At 39.9% G+C, this 21559-nt stretch overlaps 1 protein-coding gene across 1 annotated transcript in view; it reads left to right on the forward strand.

Annotated features, from left to right (window-relative positions):
- Positions 1 to 2156: 2156 nt before the first annotated feature.
- Positions 2157 to 21559, forward strand: part of PAK5 (p21 (RAC1) activated kinase 5) — a gene marked incomplete at both ends in the record, with an annotated part of 96632 nt that continues 77229 nt past the window's right edge. Inside the window, one exon of the mRNA XM_082856885.1 lies at positions 2157 to 2360. Within this exon, the coding sequence (XP_082713011.1) occupies positions 2157 to 2360 (204 nt within the window). The remainder of the gene's footprint in view (positions 2361 to 21559) is intronic.

A 21559-nucleotide genomic window follows, 5' to 3' on the forward strand; every position in this document is an offset into this window, starting at 1 on the left:
CAAGGTATTTTTGAGCCCTTATCATCCTTCATTAGTTTTTCATTATCACCCTACGTGAGTTTTCTAAATTAGTGTGAAATAACAACCAGGATGGATGGGAAAATGGGTTTTAATAAATTCTGAGAAGTTAATGCTGTGAAGAGTCTCATCCCTGTCAGGAGAATATATCTGCAGTGCTGTGGTCTGAATGTGTCCCTCCAAAATTCATATGTTGAAATACTAATCCCCAAGGTGATGGCAATAGAAAGTGGGGCCTTTGGGAGATGATCAGTTCATCCCATCCTGTGAATGGGATTAGTGCCCTCATAAGAAGAGACCAGAAAGAGCTCCCTTGTCCCTTCCAACCTGTGAAGTTACAGCAAAAAGGCAGCCACGCAGAAAGCAGGTTCTCAGCAGGCAGGTAATATGCCAGCACCTTGATCTTGGACTTCCAGCCTCCAGAACTGTGAGAAATAACTTATGCTGTTTATAAACCTCTTGGTCTCTGGTGTTTTGTTATAGCAGCTCAGACTTGCATCAGTAGAGGATGGACTAGGAGCTTTAGAAAACTAGAAGGAAAGGAGGAAGCCCCTGCTGGCCAAGCAGGGATAAATGGTTAAAAGAGAAAACAGAAGTTTTAACTGAGGATGAAGGGGAGGGAGGGAGAGAGAAAGGAGGGAAAGAGGAAAGGAAGATGTTAACATCTATGGAGTTCTGACCCCAGGTGCTCTTCCTTGAATGTTTTGTTCTGGGTGATTTTAGTCTGTCAGCAAATATTTCTTGAGTCCTACCATATGCCAGGCATTGGCAAACTGTAATAAACAAGGAGGCAGCATCCCTACTCTCATGGATCTTATATTCTAGAAGGGAAGACAGACACTGGGCATACCATTACACCCAATTAATTGATAGCAAGTGGATAAGTGCAGTGAAAAATATGTACAGAGCTTTACAAGTATATATATAACCCACCTACTCAAGTCTGAGGGCTGAGATAAGGCTTTCCCAACAAAGCAACCTTGAAGCCAAAGCACCATCTTTTATAAAACCTGCAGCAGGGGTGTCAGGATTCCCCAAATGATCATGATTGTCATGTTCACAGAAAATGCGGAATGAGAAAATCAGTTACCCAAGATCATGGTGAAGAGGTCGGATTCAAACCCAGGTTACCTTACATGTTTTCAATAAACGTAAAGCATAAAGTAACCATTTTACATTATTTTCTAGAGGTATCCCTGTCATAGGGTGTTTTAACTAGGTAAACTACATTGTTTCAAATAAGTAAAATACATTGTACAAAATTCTAAATATTCCGTGAAAAGTGGCTCTTCTTCCCTGCCTTGTCCCCCTGGCTCCCTTCTCTGCAGGCAAAGCCAGTCAAGTTTCTCGTGTATTAATCCAGAGGTATTTTTAATACTTGCAGCACTGACTTTGTGCCAGGTACTTTTCAAAGTGTTTTACAAATGTTTACTTGTTTAATCCTGATAATAATTTTATGTGGCAAATAGAATTATTAACTCCATTTTTCATGTTTATGCATATTTTTCCACACAAATGTTTTAGATTTTAAGTGCACACCACACTTTGAGATGCTTCTCCCTGTGTACTAGTCAGCTTTTGCTTTGGTAATATCATGTAACAAACAAGTACAAAATCTTAGTGGCTTCATGACAAACATTTATATCATACTTGTAACTCAGCTGTGGCTCAGTTGGGCTTGGCTCCAAACTGGAGGTCAGATTTGTGTCTGCTTCATGCATCTCTCCTTCCAGAATCTTGGCTGAGGGTGTATTGCCCACTAGAGAGATCTTCATGCCAAGTAGCAGGAGCATAAGAGGGAAGTGGAAACATACAATACCTTCAGAAACCTCCACCCTGAAGAGAAGGATGTTCTCCTCCACGCACAGTCCATTAGTCAAAGAGAATCACATGGCCAAATCCAAACTCTGTGGGTCAGGAAACTATATATGGCAAGTGCAAGAAGAGAACACAAACTTTTGAATGAAGTTATCTAATCTACACACCCTAAAAATACAAATTCTGTCTTTTGCTACTGATATATAGAGGAAGAATTGAAAAGATAGAACTCTGAATGAATTACTAATTTTCCTATGGTCTTTTGCTGGCGACATATAAACAGCTCCCTGTTTCTGTTTGCATTTCTCAGGTTTTCCACCATGTTTGGAAAGAAAAAGAAAAAGATTGAAATATCTGGCCCATCCAACTTTGAACACAGGGTTCATACTGGGTTTGATCCACAAGAACAGAAATTTACCGGCCTTCCCCAGCAGTGGCACAGCCTGTTAGCAGACACGGCCAACAGGCCGAAGCCCATGGTAGACCCTTCATGCATCACTCCCATCCAGCTGGCTCCCATGAAGGTATGGCGAGGATTCTGTCTTTAAGTTGGCTTAAGAAGCATGCTCTCTCATTTGATGCAGTGAGCCATCTTTACGGGCGAGCTATCAAATGTGTAAATCATGTATTTGTTTTTAAATATCCACAGATTATCCACAATCATCTTCAATGAGTATAATGTTCACCACTTAATTTTCATGTAAATTGCAACACATAAAAAGGAACCTCAGCTTTCAGATGTGAGTTTTTTTTTAATCAGACTCATACAATACAGTCACAAAATAGGAAATTTTCATTTCTACTTTTAATGGTGTTTGTTCTTTTTACTAAAGAATATTATCCACCCACTCTGGTAAATATTGGCAATAATCTCTGAGTAGACATTATGTTAGGCAACTTTGTGTTGTTTTACATTTGCCCTCAGAATGTCTAAACTTTTATATAAATAGTAATAACAGTTTTTAACAATAATAAATGATTTATATATATGTACACACATACATGCATATGTGTATATACTTTATATATAAAATCAAATATATATTTATAAGTATATATATATAAATTATATGTGTATAGTCTTCATAGTCTAAGAGCTATTTCAAATAAAAGATGAAGCATTTGAGTCCTAGAATAGGCTATAATTTACCTTAAAAAATGGCTAGTAGATTTTTAAAAGGAATGTTCATCAAAATAATTGCATTAAAGTCAAACTCAGACCCAGTACATTTCAGATATGTCAAGAGACTACAAAGAAAGTCCAGCCTTTGCACTTTCCTTCTGCACCTCAGAATGATAAGAATTCCCTGGGTCATTTCCCAAAAGCTCCCTATGGGAGTTAAACATCATTGAAGCTTATCATCATGTTATCCAATAGATTAGATTTATATTAGTAGGCATCTGAGCTGCATAAACACCTTATTCTGTATTAACACGCACATTGAATACACTGAGTTTAAATGATACATAAAACAACAGTGGATGCATTTTTAAAGGGAGCAAAGAAGGAACCTATCTGGTAAATTACAAGAAATTCTTATAAGAGACCACCTGAGTTAAGTAAGTTGGAATTGTGATTCCATCATTTATGCATGGTCTTGGTCATTCTATTCTAGTATTGAACATGTGGGTCTCTTCTGCCCAAAGATCTATACAGAGTGTTCTAATCCTGCATCTTGTGAATTTGATGTTCTGATAAGATTTTGAAAGTTTTCAAGCCAGCTAAAATGTAAAATACTAAGGAGATAGATATTTGAGAAGATAAAACTTTAGGGACAAAAAGGAACCTCTTATTCTAAGCAGGTATTGATTGATATTTAATAGAAACTGACCAATTAACCAACTCAACTGGTTAATATTAGGCAGTATCTTACTACTGAACATGATTTTCTTCCGAAATAAAGACTAATGCCTCACTAATGACTAAATAATAGGCTGGCCCTTATCTAAAAAGAAGTTGAGATTGGAAAGAATTTACTTTTTAGTTTCATTATTTTTCTCATATTCCAAGTTTTTGTAAAACCCAGAAAACAGAAGACACAGTGTGCCCAGAAAAGTTATCTGCTGTTGATCAACATGACAAAGGAAAACTGCCCAAATGAAACAAGGGCTATTTTTTTACCCTTGAGTATAATCATTTGATGAGGAACATTCTGGAAGAAAGTAGTTAAAGGCCCACGATGTGCTTTCATATCAGGGAGTGTGATTATTACAGGGTCAGGACAGAGTACCATTTATTTCACCATGGTTTTTCACTTGTCCAGGTCCTAGCAGGTCCTGGCTGGCAGTGAAGTAGGAATCTCCCATCTCAGTGATAATCCACCATGGTCAGTGGATGTAGGACTTAAGAGAACCTTCTAGCTCATTTCTTCCGTCTCCTGGATGGGCTGGCTCATTATCTTCTCAGGCTTAATTTATGAGCCTCACTGATTGGAGCAAGATTTCCTAACTGCTGAGCTCCTGAGCCCAGTGATTCTCTTATTCACGTCATGGGCTTCCTAGCCCTGATGCCAAATGTGTGAGTATCCAGTCTGCATGAAACGTGAATGTTTGTTTTGGACACTTAAATGCTAACAGAAAGATGTCTGGAAAATACATCTCGAGTATGCATCCAGTCCTGGATTTCTGAAAATTTCAGGCACAGTTTTACCTGCAAGAAAAAAATAAAAACAGACAAGGAGTGACAAAACAAGAGTCAGCTAGGTTGAATTTTCCCCAGAAAGAGCGGAGCTAATTAAATACTTTCTAACTGAAGGACCCGCAAGAAATCCATATTTCATACTCTCACCAAACTCCTTTAGATGGAGCCTCTCTTTCTCCAAATCCCATGAATGCAGTTGGTGCTGTCAGCACATATTGAATCGGGGTCCAAGAGAATCCTACTGACTCTACCAGCCTCTTGGAATAAGGAAAATAAAAGGTTGCAGGGGCCAAAGTATGCCATGAGGTTTGGATGATCTCACTCTTTGGAAATGACTTCTCTGTAGAAATCTTGCAAGTGACTTGAGAAGGGCAAATTATAAACCATGCAGTATATATTGCAGAAGTTGGAACAGTCTTTGAAATACGAAGCCATGAATGAATTGATAGAAAGGAATGAATAGGTAGAGTTGTGCAGATTTAAAGCCATTTTGGCAAAGTTTTTTTAAGTTAAGTAGAATTGACAATTCTAATTTGGTCAATTTGTCCTTTGAAGCAGACAAAGGAAAACGAGAAAACAGATCATGACATAAAAGCAGTATTGGAAGAGGTGTACAGTGCCTTAGGTGGTGGCAAAGTGCTGGTCCTTCAGGGTTGGTCAGTAAGCGTCAAGCCAGCTGGTTCTGAATGGAAATTCACCATTGCAACCAATACTCTCTTCTCTGATTGGTTAAAGAGCTGTTCCTGTTCAAACCTTCTTTAAAGTACATGTCACGATCACCAGGACATACTCTTCTATGTAGATTCATTTAGGTCAGTGTCTCTCAAACTATAGTCCAACAGAATCACCTGGAAGGCTTGATAAACACAGATTGCTGGGCCCATTTCCAGAGTCTCTGATTGAACAGGGCTGGGATGGAGCCTAAGAATTTGCACTTCTAATAAGTTTCCAGGTGATGCTGTTGCTGCTGGTCTGGGGACCATGCTTTGAAAACCTTGATTTAGCTAATTACAAAAGAATTTATCCACATAATGTATCAATACACATTTACACTGGCCAACATTTCCATAATCTCAGAAACCAGGAGCCACAGGTTAGCTCCGATTTGTGTCAAAAGTTAAACTTCAGGTACCCAAGCCAAAGGTGTGTGGGCAAGGTGAGGGTGGGGTGGGGAGTGCTTTTTAAAACATAAAACGTTTGGCAAATATCTTTGAGAAACCCCTTTCTATATGTAACATCATTTTGTCCGCAAGAATGTCATAAGCAATAATACCAAAATTCCTGCTGAATTAGATACATTTACGTAAAGGACAGGATGAATGGTCATGTTTGTTCTTGCCCAGTGGTTCTCAAACTTGGGCTTTCAGCAGAATCTCCTGAGGAGCTTATTAAAACCAAGATTCCTGGGCCCCACCCTAGAGATTCTGCTTCAGTAGTTCTGGGTGTGCCCCATGGTTTACACGTCTAACACGCTCTCAGATGGTGCTGACGCTACTAATGGGTGGAGGACAACTTTAAGAACCACTGTTTTAGGTGGACTGAAGCTTGAGCTTAGTGATCACCCTTTGTAACAGCCTAGAAATCATTTAAAAATGCTAAAAAATTATAAAGAGGATAATGTTAAAAAGCCTTTATATCACAACATTGTAAATCAACTATACTCCAATAAAAAATAAATAAAAAGAATAAATGGGGACTTCCCTGGTGAAAGACTGCCAGGACTAACCCCGGCACAGTGGTTAAGAATCTGCCTGCCAATGCAGGAGACACGGATTTGAGCCCTGGTCTGGGAAGATCCCACATGCCGTAGAGCAACTAAGCCCATGTGCCACAACTACTGAGCCTGTGCTCTAGAGCCGGTGAGCCACAACTGCTGAGCCTGTGCTCTAGAGCCTTCGAGCCACAGCTACTGAGCCTGTGTGCCACAACTACTGAAGCCCACACACCTAGAGCCCGTGCTCCACAACAAGAGAAGCCACTGCAGTGAGAAGCCCATGCACCACAACGAAGAGTAGCCCCTGCCAAAAATAAATTAATTAATTAATTTTTTAAATAAATTAAAAGAAAGAATAAATGGCCATTTAAAAAAGTCTTTATAGCTTCTCTTTAAAGTGAGCAAATAGCATATCTTAATATTGCTTCAGATTTGTTTTTCATTTTCAAGTAAAACCATAGAAATAATAGTATTATTTGGCATATTTCAATTTTATTAAATGATGCCATAGTGTATATAATATGCTCTAACTTGCTTTTTACTTAACATTGTTTTAAGATAAACTCATTTTCTGCAAATCAATATGAATTTATTTAAAAATTATAGCTGTTTACAGCTTCTCCGTTTCTCAGTAAATGGATATTGCCAAATATGTGCTGTTTATAAATAATGTTGTCATTAATATCTTTGTTCTTGTCCCCTTGGGCACATGGTGAAACATTTTTTTGCAGCAGTTCTCAAAGTTTGGTCCAGAACCCCTGAGGGTCTCTCAGACTATCTCAGGGAGTGGAAGATAAAAACTATTTTCATTATAATACTAAAGCATCATTTGCCATTTTCATTCTCATTCTCTCCCAGGTGTACAGTAGAGTTTCCTAAAATCTACATGGCGTGTGTTAATGTCATTGGTCTGGTACCTAATGGATCTTGTGCTTTGTATTCTCGTGTTTCTCAGTTTGTTTCAAATGCAGTAAATATTGATAGATAAAACATAAACCAAAGTCTTTTGTGGTCCTCAATAATTATAAGAGGTTCTTGAGACCAGAAAGTTGGAGAACCATTGTCTTGGCGCTGACATCAAATTTGATTATCTGTGGCTTCTACAACTCGCTCCTCACATACTACCCAGGGTTTTTTGGTGTTTTCTTTTCTTCTTATTCTTTTTGTTGTTGTTGTTTTAATTGAAAATAGAGAGTAGTTTTCTCCAGTTGGCTAGTGATCTTCTGGGATAAACAGCCGTCTCACAGATTATTGAATGCAATATTTCATCCCTTTTAGTGTCATAGAATATAATTTCTCCAAGAACATGACTTCTCTGGTTTTGAAGTCATTTAAAATGCCTCCGTCCTAGAAAAAGGAACTGTCCTATACTGTTGGTGGGAATGTAAATTAATACAGCCAATATGTAGATTCCTTAAAAAACTAAAAATAGAGCTACCATAATAATCCTACTTCTGGGCATATATCCAGAAAAAACCATAATTCAAAAAGATACATGAACCCCAGTGTTCATTGCAGCACTATTTACAATAGCCAAGACATGGAAGCAACCTAAATGTTCATCGACAGATTAATGGGTAAAGAAGATACGGTACATAGATATAATGGAATACTACTCAGCCATAAAAAGAATGAAATAATGCCATTTTCAGCAACATAGATGGACCTAGAGATTATCATACTAAATGAAGTAAGTCATACAGAGAAAGGCAAATATCATATGACATCACATATATGGAATCTAAAAAAAATGATAGAAGTGAACTTATTTACAAAACAGAAATAGACCCATAGACCTAGAAAAGAAACTTGTGGTTACCAAAGGGGAAAGGGGGGTTAAGGATAAATTAGGAGTTTGGGATTAACATATACACACTACTGTTTATAAAATAAACAACAAGGACCTACTGTATAGCACAGGCAACTATACTCAATATTTTGTAATAACCTATAAAGGGAAAAGAATCTGAAAAAGAATATATATCTGTATGTATAACTGAATCACTTTGCTGCACACTTGAAACTAACACAACATTGTAAAGCAACTATACTCCAATAAAGATGTTTAAAAAAAAAAAGAGAACTCTTCCTAGAAATAGACATTCTGTATCTGTACCAAAGGTTTGGGAGCTGATTTAAAAATAACTTCAACCTATACTCCAATAAAAAAAAACCTAAGTGGATTCATTTAAATGTCAGATCCAATTTTTAAAAACTCTTTGGATTAAAAATAATAGCTGAAGTTTTAAGATTTTTTATTGATAATTTATGAAGTTCAGATTTAATCTTGAAATATGTAAAAAATAAACTTTTTTGTTTATTAAAAAATAAATTAATTAATTAAATAAATTATTTTAAAAATAATAAAGTAAAATGCCCCCATCCTTACCATCTCCTTTTCTAATGTAGCCTTCAAATCCTTTCTAACAATCTTCTTTTTATCCTTTCAAGTTTGAAGAGTCACAGAGTCTAGCAAAGCACACTGGCTCTGCCTGGGTCTATGTCATCTCCGTGGTCTCTGGTAGTTCATAATCTTCCGAAGCTGAGCTTCCCTCATCCTCATCTGCTCCTGACCATTGCATTAAAAACCACTCTACTCACACAAACAAGTAAAATCAGGAGAGGTAAATCCTCAGGTCCAGCCTCCCCATCCTTGAAGACTTGTACCATTGTTTTGTTTTTTTCCATGTCATAGTTTATGTTGAAGTGTCTTATTGAAGAATGAACCCATCTTAATTACTCTGTAATTCTCTATCTTTTCTCCCTTTTTGTGATTCACAACTTTGCATTCAGGATTTAGGTTTCCAGAGCCACATCATCCTTCTTAGCCCTATCTCCATGGGATTCACACTCTCCTAGAATGTTTTTTGAAAATTGCCTTCCTAAAACACAGGACAACTCTCTGACATTTTCTGGCATGATCTCCCTTTGACCCAAGGTAACAATTTCTCACAAGGTTCCTTCTCATTTCCACATCACTGATGTGCTTCTCCTCATTGGTCAGCATCCAGTCTAGAGGGACTATTTCTTTTAGGGCCACCTCCACCTTCTGAGAGTTGTCATCAGGGAGTTCAAACTGTGTATCAGATGGTTGTCAGGCTCTTAACTGAATGAAACTTCCAGCAATTCCGAGAGCTGCCTCATCATGACTTTTCTGGCACCCGTCCCTGTTTCGTGACTTGTAACACGGGAGTCTCGCATTGACCTTCAGCTGGGCTGAGTGGCTTCTGTCCTTTTATTTTCATCCTGATATTGTCCACTGGGTCCCCTCTTAAAGCTCATGGATCCCCAGTGATCTTCTTACCCTCTTAAGTCCATGTGGTTTGATCTACCCCTTCTTTTAGATCTGTTTCCACTAAAATATAATGTTGAGTGTGGAAACGTCTTACAGCACTAAATTCAATGCCCTGATGTTCACCCATCTAAGCATTTAGAAATGGGAAGAGGAGGCCCAAGGAGTCGGCACACTGACATCTAAGTCCAAGATGCCAGTTACAAACTGCGTAGCTTTAGATGAGTCATCTACCTGCTACTTCGAACAGAAGTTTCCTTGTCTCTAAAATGAGGGTGCTGGTATTTCTCTTGCAAGCTTGAATGGCCAGATCCTAACTGTATAAGGAGGTTTGGTGTGTGGAGAATACATTCTAATATTTGTACTTAGTTTAATAATGTGATAAAATTATGGATCTATTAAGTAATATTTCAGAAAAATACCAGTACCTACTATTAACTTAATTCCATTGATCAAATTATCCATTTAAACATTAGTCAAAATCTCCTAAATATTTCAAGAACATCATAGGTAGAATATATCAAGTTTTCTTGGCTGCTTCAACCATAAATGCAAAAAAGTAAATGCATGCAAACAAAAACAGTAAAGACACATGAAATATCATAATCATCATCATAATGGCTGTAAAATATGTTGTTATACCAACACTTAACCTCTTACAAAAATATTGGTATTGTGGTTTTGCTTCCTTTCCTCATTATTTTAATATATATTTTGTAATTTCTCAGGTTATACAGCAATACTTATTTTTAAACCTTCCTATGCTTACAAAAGTCTTACCAAACCTAAAAGATAAAAGATACCACCTCAGACAAGCTTTTAGGTACTCAGTAAATAGAACCTAATGTTGTTTTTGTTGTCATTGTTGGGAATGATGGTAGTGGTGGTATTGTTACTGTTATTTTCTCAGAGTTTATGTCCTCCTATGTACCCAGGGTTGCCAAAACTTGTTAACTCAGAGCCACTTCTGAGATCTTTATCTTTAAAACTCCCAGAATGCAGAAAATTTTACATTAATTTCACTCATGCATTCAACTAATATTTATTGGAGGCTCACTCCATGCCAGGCATTGTGCTAGGTGAAGGGGTTGTCCATGTGAACAGGAAATGCCAGGTCTCTGTCCTGGGGAGCTGGAATTCTCATGGGAAGACAGACAGTGATCGTTTAAATAAGCAAACAACACAGCTACAGTAGCAATAAATGTGACGAAGAAAAGAAAATATCATCATACTATAAAGTAACTAAGGGTGCAGCCATTTGTAGTCCTTGAGGATTGTCCTTCCATGAAGGGGATGAGGGAACCAAGAAGGAGAAGGCCCAGGAAGGGTAGAAATTCACAGGTGGAAGGAAGGAAGAACTAGTTTAAAGACCTTAGGGTGGGAACAAGCGTGGTGAGTTAGCCTTTGTGGCTGTAGCAGAGTGGGTGGGGAGAGGAGGTGGGAGATGTGTTCAGACACAAGGAAAAGAGGGACTGGATGGTGTGGGGCTTTGTAAACCATGGTCAGGGGGTGCTATTGGTTAAACCCTCATCCGTGAAGGACACAGGTCTCAGATCAAGAAATTGTTCTATTACAAAATAAATCGATTCATTTAAAGGTCAGATCCAATTTTTAAGTGTGCCAGTGATATTGATTTGATACGCAATCCTGCAGGTTTTAGGGGCATATTAATTAAATGGGTATGAATAGTTGAGACTTGGGGAGTCCTTCCGACTCTATGACTGTCAAAAGACATTTAAGAAAAACACAGACCTCTTACAGAAGAAATAACATGTGTTGTAAAGATTGTTAATTTTTTTAAAAAAGAAAAGGTAATTATGAAATGAAACTTTGGGGGCAGGTTACCTCTATTCTAAAACCTCTCAACAAAAACACCACTTGGAAACACCTACAGCAGTGTCTGTTAAGTTGACTGGAACCAAAGTGCTCACTGAGAGGACAGGTGATTAACCTTTGCTAAAGTTCTAATATTTCCGCACTATTAAACCAGTGAGGACAACAGACTTGGCCTCTCACACTCTCTTGGTGCCCATTACTTTCTGAAACCTCTTCTTCCATTTTCAATATGCCTTTTCAACCTTCCCACTGCCACAGAGACTGTGGAAGAAAAACATTACACTGACCCCAAATTCTCTCACTTGCCTAAATTCAGAAGATTTGGACAAGGTAAGCTTTGTCCCAAAGGAGTGGATAAGGCCAAACCCAAAGCCAGATTCATTATCTATCTTCATTTCTATGATCCAACCAAATCTGGAAACTTCTGAAAACCATTTTCCATTGTATAAATGGGGTTAGTATTTGGTGTGCCCCATGCCCACCATGCCCCCCATCTCCACTCCACCCTCCCACACACAGCCACCTCCAAAATTAAAAAAAATAAAATAAAATAAAAATTGACATCCACAACTTATACGTACCATCTTTCTTCTTTTGCTGCAGTGTTTCACTTAAGCTACTTCCTTTCAGTTGGAGCAGCCTTAAGCTCATATAGCCTAGTTGTTACTCCAAAAAACAAAGGCTGATGTTTTCAGGGCAGAAGGAATCATCACAGGAGAGTGACCCCTGCAGGTACTCACCCCTTCTTCCATTTTGAAGAGAGCAGGATACTAACCACACACCTCATCTGGGCTCTCAGCTGGCTCATCCCGGCACCCATGTGACATTTCTATACTCACAAATGACTGTATCTCACACCTGCAGCTCATGGGACAAGTAGAAAACAGCTAGACTTTCATGTTCCATGATCCTACAATGTGGAAGATCCTAGGTTTTCAATGAAAAGTGGACCACTAAGGCCCCATGAACAAATGCTCTTAGCCACCTCCTCTCAAGAGTTTGGTATCTGCCTAGCCCTAAAGGTAAACATAAATAGAATGTACCATGTTAAAGCAATTGTCAATCATCAGTTGTATTGGAAAGTAATTTATGACTAATTGATGGTTAGGTCTGTTTCCGAGTGCCTCCTCTCAGCCTAAAATCCCTGGCCCAGCATTCCTGCGGTGACTGTGGTCTCTGACTGTAGCTCCAGGGAGGAGATGGACAGATCCCACACAGCGACAGAATACAGGCACCAAGATGCAAACGAGTAAGCATTCACATGCCTGCTGGTCCCTTTCTGTCCATGGTGGCCTCGCTACTCCCTGAGCCGATCATATCTGAGGTCAAACACGAACCCTCAGATCACAGGCATTGCTCCAGACTCGTGTTGGTTTCCCGTTGAGTGGCCTGCTCTGAACTTCTGACAGCTGAACTCCTCCAGTGAGGATGGTTGTGCTTTGATAACTGGGAAATTCTATATACAGAGATGATGTTCTCAGGGATGCATTATTTGCCCCAGCTGTTCTCTCCTGGCAGGGGTGACCTAACTGAAAATAGTCCTTCTAAATCCAAAGGCAAAAGAATGTGGCTCCCTGTGGCTCCCATACATGCTTGAAACTTGAAAGGTTTAATTTTATCTTTTATTTAGCATCTCAAAGAAATTGGGGCACTAAGATGGCAGCTGTAGGCTTCTTGGGGGGCACTGTCAAATCCTATAGTTTTTAATCGTTTTGTCATATAATTTTAAATATAAGCATTAAATCATCGACTCTAAACTAGTAATAAAGAACTTCATCAATGCTTTGATCATTTCCAAGCTGCACATCACCATCCAACTGATTGGATGCTACTACTATTACCTATAAGGTGAAAATTGCAATGCAAAAGCTGTACCCAAGATGGCAGTCATCTAAGAGTTTGCTGTACTCACACAATCCATTGCCTCTTGAGAATCTTTGTATTCGTTTTCTATTGCTGCATAATAAATGACCACGCACGTCATGGCTTACAGGAGTACACATTTATTATCTCAGTTTCTGTGAGTGTGGAGTCTGGGTTCTCTGCTCAAGCTCTCGCAAGGCTGCAGTCAGGGGTCAGCTGGACTTCATTGCCATCCGGAGGCTTGACTGGGGAAGAATCCACTTCCAAGCTCGTTTAGGATGTTGGCAGAACTCGCCTCCTTGCTTTGGAGAACTGATGGCACTTTGCTTCTTCACAGCCAGCAGGAGAGCAAGAGCTACCTGCTTGGAGTTTTACGTGTATGTCATAAAATAATCATGAAGTGATGTCCCATCACTGTTGTCATATCATGTAACATAACCATGGGGCAGGTGACATCCCATGACCTTTGCCATATAACATAGCCCACAAGTGTGGATGTGGCATCTTACCACCTCTGCCATGTTCTATTGGTTAGAAGCAAGGCACAGGTCCTACCCAGGCTCATGGAGAGGGGATCACACAAAGACACGAGCACCAGGAGACTGGAATCATTGAAGAGCCACCCTAATGCCTGTCCACTCTGGTTCTCACTGTCCCTCCCACATGCAAAATGTATTTATGCCAGCCCAAGTTTCCCATCTCATCTTGTTAGAGCATCACCTCAAGTTCAGTGGGGGTCAGGTGTGGACAGAACTGCTGGGGCACCATTGCCCTCCATCTGTGGAACTGTGAACCCCCAGCCCTCCCAACACACGATGGTGGGGCAGGCATCGGATAATCACTGTAGACATTCTGGTTCAAAACAGGAGAAACGGAAGGTAAAAAGGAGTCACCAGTCCAAAGCTGCTGTGAAATCCAGCCTGGGAAATGTTGGGAGTTCACTGGTTAGGTTTCAAACTTGGGGATAATCCTCTGTGGCTCAGGCCCTGCTCTCAGGGCACTGTTTCTGCCCTTCTTTTCCATGAAAAGTAGCCCGTGTTTGCAGCCAAGTAGTTTTATCAGCCTGCTTTCTATTGCCGGTGGAATTGGGGAAGGGGGGCTCTGAAAACCTCCTGATGTAATATCTTGGTCCCTTGCTGTCCAAGTTGGCAGTACTTGTATTGAAACAATTTCTCAAGAACGTCGTAGACATTGTGTGGTTATCACTGTGGTCCCCTCCATGAGGCAACGGCTCAACATCCACAGATACTGTTAAGATGAACCCTTCCGAACCTCGGCCTCACCTGAGATGGCTGAGGGGCAGTGCCTTTAAGCTTCCTAGTTTTCTGGTTTGATTGAGAAGGTCTGTGGGGCACACCCTTAATTTCTTCAAAAGGTCTTTTATGTGACTGCATACCCTGACCTTGGGTCTTTCTTGGGTTTTTTTTTTTGATGTGGACCATTTTTAAAGTCTTTATTGAATTTGTTACAATATTGCTTCTGTTTTTGGTTTTTTGGCCACGAGGCATGTGGGATCTTAGCTCCCCAACCAGGGATCGAAACTGCAACCCCTGCATTGGAAGATGAAGTCTTAACCACTGGACCACCAGGGAAGTCCCCTTCTTGAATTTTTAACTGAGAGTTGGTTGTACTGTCACACCCTCAGCCTTTATTTTCAAGCAAGCTTTCCTGAGTGCATCTCTTCATTTTCTCACCTTTGCTATGTAGAGAGACTCAGAATTTTTTAAGTCATGAGATTCTGGTTCCCTTTTTTTAAAAAATGTTCTTCCTTCAATGAATCTCTTTCCTCTTACATTTTACTGCAAACAGAAAGAAGAAACCAGGAAGCAGTGACCACGCTTTTCTTGGAAACCTCTGTAGATATGTCATGAAATTTATCACTTACAGCATCTGCTTTCCACATAACTCCAGAAGGCAATTTTTCTAAACTTTCTGCTGGTACATAGCAAGGATCCCCCTTCCTCCAGTTACCAGTAATATGTTCCTCATTTGTTTCTGTGCCCTCACCATCTGCATCCTCAAAGTCCAGATTTCTAGTAAGAGGCTGTTCATGGCAAGTTAGACTCTCTCTACCTGTTCCTCAACATCCCTCTAGCCTCCACCCACTTCTGGTTGCAGAACCCCTGTGTTGTTATGTATTGAATCCCCGCCAAAAGCCACATGTGATTTTACGTGGTAATAGGGTCTATAAGGGAGGTAATTAAGGTTGAATGAGGTCATAAGGATGGGGCCCTAATCCAGTACAACTGGTGTCCTTATAAGAAGAGGGAAGAGGTGCCAGGGATGCACAGGAACACAGAGAAAAGGCTGTCTGCAAGCCAAGGAAAGCAGCCTCAGGAGAAGCATCCCTGCAGATACCTTGACCTCAGACATCCAGCCTCCAGAACTGTGGGAAATGAATTTCTGTTGGCTAAGAAATGTACCAGTACCAGTCTGTGGTACCTTGTTATGACAGCCCTAGCAAACTAAATACTCAGGTTTGTAGGTATTTGTTACAGCAGCACCCCACTTCCAGGCACCAAAATCTGTATTAGTTTTCTATTGCTACCACTGTATTGTACTTTCTATTGTAGTACGTTATCATAAACTTAATAGCTTCCAACAGCACATATATATTACTATCCTCACTGTTGGTCAGGAGTTGGGCACAGCTTATTAGCTGGATCCTCTGCTCAGGATCTCACAAGGCAGAGATCAGGGTGTGCAGTGAGTGGCCCTCCCAACTGCTTTCCTATCCAGGGGCTCAAGTCAGGAAGAATCACTTCAGAGTCCATCTAGGCTGTTGGCAGAATCCATTGCCTGTGGCTTTGAGGGAAGAGAGTACTGAGACCAGAAAGGAAGAGAAGCCAAGAGGAGGTGTGTTAGTGAGCAGGTAGCTGCTGTGCAACTGGGTCTCAGTCCCGCTGAGGATGTGACTTTGCAGGACACAGCTCAGAACTGTCCCTGCATGAAGCGAGGAAACTGGGCCATCTGTCCACCAACTCCAGTCCCTCCCTGGTTGTAGACTGCTCCTGGGAGCTAATTCCTGGCAAAATCCAGCCTCCCCATATTTGGCCAAGCATTCCCCAGCGCCAGAGGACGCCTTCAGGTAAAGAGACTTGGGTAGCCCTCAGCGAGGACAGGAAATGGCTGCAGGTGGCCTCCTAAGTGGGCTGAGGATTTAAAGGCACAGCACCGGTGCAGCTGCTATCAGTATAACACCGGCTTTCACATCTTCAGCAAATGTGTTTTGTGGACCTACTGTCTTCTCAGCAGTGAAGCTCTGGAGTAAGACAATGCGTGGTCCCCCCTCTACAGGCACACAGTCTAGTGGGGGAGGTAGATTTATCAATATAAAGACAAAATAGAATATCTAACACTTAATAGAATATATAACAATAGATTATACAAACACTTTGTTATGAAAACTTTGAGAGTGGAATGAATTCCTAGAAAATGCAGGGAAGGTGTGATCTTTGGATTTTGAAAGAGTGTAGTCTTCTATTCATTCCTAATGAAAGAATACCCCTTAGATAAGAACATAAATTTACAAAGAGGCAGTAACGTCTTGCTTAAGAGCCCTCTAGAGCCAGACTATCCAAGATAAGCCCCAAATCTTGGTCCTGCTCATTCTAGATGTTTGATCTTGTGCAAGTTACTCGCCCTCTGTGTACCTCAGTTTCCTAATCTGTTAAAAGCAGATATAGCAGTACTGCCTCATAGGGCTGGTGTAAGGGCTGAACAGTCAAATACATTTAAAATATTAGTGGTCAATAAATTTAAAAAGGAAACAAACCCAAATATCTCAAGTACAAAGTGTAATGAAAATTGCCTTTTTAGGAGAAAATTTTGTATTTTCTTTAATTTTTAACTTTTATTTTACATTGGACTATAATTGATTTACAAAATTGTGTTAGCTTCAGGTGTACAGCAAAGTGATTCAGGTATATACATATATCCATTCTTTTTCAGATTCTTTTCCCATGTAGGTTATTACAGAATACTGAGTAGAGTTCCCTGTGCTATACAGTAGGTCCTTGTTGATGATTTATTTTATATAGAGTAGTGTGTATATGTTAACCTCAAACTCCTAATTTATCCCTCACCCCTACCTTTCCTCTTTGGTAACCATAAGTTTGTAGGAGAAAAATATTTTGACTTTGTTTCCTCCCACAATCAATAAATCAAAGACCACATGCATATGTCTCAGTGGTATAGATAACCCCGTAGTTTTATAAAATGTGAGTTCTCAGGAGTTCATCAATTTTAACAGCAAAACACCCTAGACCTCTTTCACTCAGGAGTACTTTCACATGTGAATTTCCTCAGGGCAGACTCCCAGTGACATCTTCCACCTCAGACCTGCAGGATGCTGCAGGCCATTCCTTCCACCATGAAGCAGGAGCCAGAGAAATGACGGTCCCCACAGAGCATCTGTGACATCAGCAGGCCCCGCCTCTCTGCCCTGTCAGTTGCAGCATCTTCTTAGATCTGCCAGCCTTTGGGGTGAGAAGCCCCATCCACGGGAAACTCCAAGCCATGTTCACTATCTGAGGGCTGCAGGGGTGGGAAATGGGTGTTTTTTTTTTTTTAAACAAACAAAAAAAAAAGCACAAAAGAAGAGGTACACATAGAAACAGGTTTCTTCAAAACCTCAGTGTCCTAAAGCCAGATCCCGCATTTTTGGAGCAGGAAGCTGGAGAAGTTAGCAGAGTGCAATAAAATCTTCTTCAAAAATGAAACTCTCTGTTATGTTTAGCAGCTATTTTTATTCAGAGAAGCAAATATGCTCCCATAGGGAGTCACTTTTAATAACCTTTCATTGTTTTTAGCATATAACACTTATTCATCACAAGCAGGTTCGTAAATATAGAAAAGTATGGAGAAGAAAGACCTGCCACATCTCCACTGTTGAATTTTGATGTATTTTCTTCCATTGGTTGAAAACACACACACACACACACACACACACACACACACACACACACACAAACACACACATTCGGGAAAAGCAAGATTGATTACAATGTTGATGCAGTTTTTATTTCATCTTTTTTACCTAATGCAGCAATTCCCAGACTTTCTCAGTTCACAGCGCCAGTGAATCTGTTGTCTCAGTAATTTTGTCACAGCACCCCCTAGGCAAAAAGAAATAGTTAATCATTTTGTTTATTATTGACATAAATACATAGTTCAATCCAAACAACTTAAGTATTTATGTCCTAACAAATAGTACACAAAATTAAGATATTTTATGTCATTCTGAAAGAAACTGATGAAAATGTGCACATCTGCTGAGCACTGCACTTCTTCTTCAGCCTTGGAAGCAGGTTGGATCCCTCAATACCTCACACTCATTTCCTGTTCCACTGATTTTCACAAAGCCCGCTTTTTTTATCGTGACAACTGCCAAACACACATCTTTACATTCAGTGATGTCATCAACAGGCATGTAGTGCAATTGAGTGTAGAACCTTGAACTACCTTGAGCTGGTAATTTACAAGGTGTCATGTCATATATACAGTATTTAGATGAAGGGTGAAAAATATATTTGTTGATAGAATCATGCACAAATAAGAAATGTTATAATAAAAATTCTTGTCAACTTCAGAATTGTTTTTTAAAAAGGTTAGACATTGCTGTCTCCTTCAAAAATTTCAAATATCCTACCACACTCATGAGAGTTCACAGTAGTCCTCTGGGGCATTTGGATATACAGTTTGGGTACCATGAACCTAACGTATTGTTATATTTTCTGCAATATTATTTTTAGTGGCCACATTAGGACAAATGTGTCAAGATTTGAAAACCTCGTATTTTTGAAAATTTATGTTGATTACTAGTTTATTTTTTATTGATAAGTTCATTATCTTCAAAAAGGTAAGAAGTTCTGTTCTTTGATAAAAAAGTGGAATATGTGAGGGCACAGTTACTACCTACTATAGTTATTTGGCTTGTTTACATTCTCACCTTGGAGTTTCAGAGCCCAGTTAGCCTAATTAGCTGGTAGCACCTGCAATCGTGAATGCTATGGTTTTCTGTCTTCTAGATCCTATGATCCTCATGGTTTTGTCAGTGATTTGGCTTTAGGAGCAATAAGCCTAAAACAGGAAGCAATTTTGTAACCCATGGGCCATGCTTCACACTTCCAAGTTAATGACTAAAAATAAAGCCAAGGAGTTGACAAGACTTTGTAAATTAGCAACAGCTGGAGAGAAATTAACCTAGAACACAGAAAACAGTGTAGGCAAGTTTAAAAAAAATGGTCAAATTCCCAAAACTCTGATTTTTGGTAGCTTCACACCAAAAACTTGGGCTCAGCACTATTCCTACCCCGTTGGTGCGCTTGGCTCAACAAGGAAAGACATCGATTTGCTACTCAGCTTTTCGCTTCTCTCCTTGGCACAGTTTTATAGACAACAGTTCAGGGTGGGAGTTACGTCTTCAGTTAAGGATGGATCCCTGCCCTGTGCTCGGTTAACATTCCCTCAGCTCCAAACTACATCTTCCTGCCTTTTAAGGTTATTATGTGAGTCAAGTCGAAGAAGAAAGAAAGAAAAAGAATAAAGGTGGTGATGGTGGGCATAATAATGGAGGTGGTTGGTGGAGGTGGGGATGGGCGTAGGGACAGTAGTAATAATACTTTTTAAACCTTCATGAAAGGCTTCCTGTAGATGGAAAAAGTGCACAGCTCTTTTGTGCCCAGTTATAAAGTTCAGTGTCTGCAAACCAGTGTGAATGTTGGGTACTTGTGTTTCTTGCTTCCAAATCTGCTGGTAACAGATTCTCAACGTGGTTTTCTCTGGGAGGGATGTGAACTCCCTCTGGGGAGCAGGGCTGGGGTTAATTGTACTAACACATTTGAATAGATAGATATGACCTCATCTGAGCCCTACTAAGTGAGGGTCGGTACGTCAACCTTATTTTACAGATGGGAAATCTGGGCTCAGAGCACACAGGCGCTTCGCACAGGCCACACAACCATCACATGGTAGAGCTGGAACTCGAAAACTGTGTTTAAGACAGATGGTAGTTGCTGAGGGTATAGCGGCATTAATAGCATATTACAAGGCGGGGCTATGCGGAGAAACCAGAAACCTCAATTATCACGAGCACAGATGAGTTGGAAGAAACTCTGCTTGCATTATCTCTGTAAGCGGATAAGGGGAAGGAGGGGAAAAGATGAAAGTTTTCTACATGTCTTATGAGAGCACAGGGTAGGGGGGAATATAGCATCTTTTGGGGGGACACAGTGCATCTTATTGGGGGAATTAGTTGGGATTTTGTTTTCAAAATATAGTAAGGAAGGAGAAATCTGATCCCAAGAGCAGAGAAAGGGGAGAGAGAATCCATTGTTGGAATGGAAAAGTGGGACCTCCAAGTTAATGAATGAAGAGCAGTGATGAAGTTTAGCCCAATCCTGGGCATTGCATGAAAAACCTTCCTGTAAGCACCTTCCAAGCATTCAAGATCTCTTGATTTCTGATTTGTTCACTGCATAGATACCTGTGGTAGGTTTTCAGCATTTCGTTTGTTCATCAAGCTGGGCATGGTGCAGTGCTTGCTGAGATGTGAGATAACTAGCAGAGGCTAAAATGTGTATAGAATCGGACCAGATTTGAATTTCCCGACACAATTCTCCTTTGCCTTATTTCTTTTTATAGCAAAATTCTCTATTTCTGCCAAATTCTGAGAGAGGTATATTTAAGTCTCTCTCTAGGATTGTGATTTTTAATATACTTTTCTTGTAACATTTTATTCTCTGATGCTAGACTTCAGATGCAGCGTTGAGTTAAACTTTTTCTTGACTACGGGGCATACTGTCACTCTGGAGTGGGATTGCTGGTCATGGGCATGTGTACACTTAAATTTAGTGGCACCACCAGATGGCGATCCAGAACAGTGACACCACTGCACCCCAGCCAGTAAAGCACAGGAGTGCTCATCTCCTTACACCCTCACCATGCCTTAGCATGACAGTGATAAACCTTTCTAATATTTTCAGCTCTAAGGAAAGTGTCATTGTGGTTTTCATTTCCTCTCTCTAATTGCTAATATGTTTGATTATCTCTTCATATCACTGTTAACTGTTGGACCACTCGTTCTGTGAACTGCCTTCTTTCAGATCGTTTGCCAATTTTCCTACTGGTTTTCCAGTCCTCTCAGTTGTGTTGCAAAACCTTTTTCATTAGTAAGTTAGTTCAGTGCATTTAATTTTAAATGCCCCCCTGTCTGATATGTACATTTCCAAACCTGATTTCTTTTTGTTTATGCTTATCTGATATATCCTTAACTAATACTGTATTTTTGTGTGTGTTAACATTTTTTTGCACATAGCATTTAGGTATTTGGTTTTATGATATTTTATCTTCACTCAGTCTGTCATTTATTAGAAGA

The sequence above is a fragment of the Leucopleurus acutus genome (assembly GCF_964270905.1).
Source record: "Leucopleurus acutus genome assembly, chromosome: 16".
In the NCBI taxonomy this organism is placed as follows: domain Eukaryota; kingdom Metazoa; phylum Chordata; class Mammalia; order Artiodactyla; family Delphinidae; genus Leucopleurus; species Leucopleurus acutus.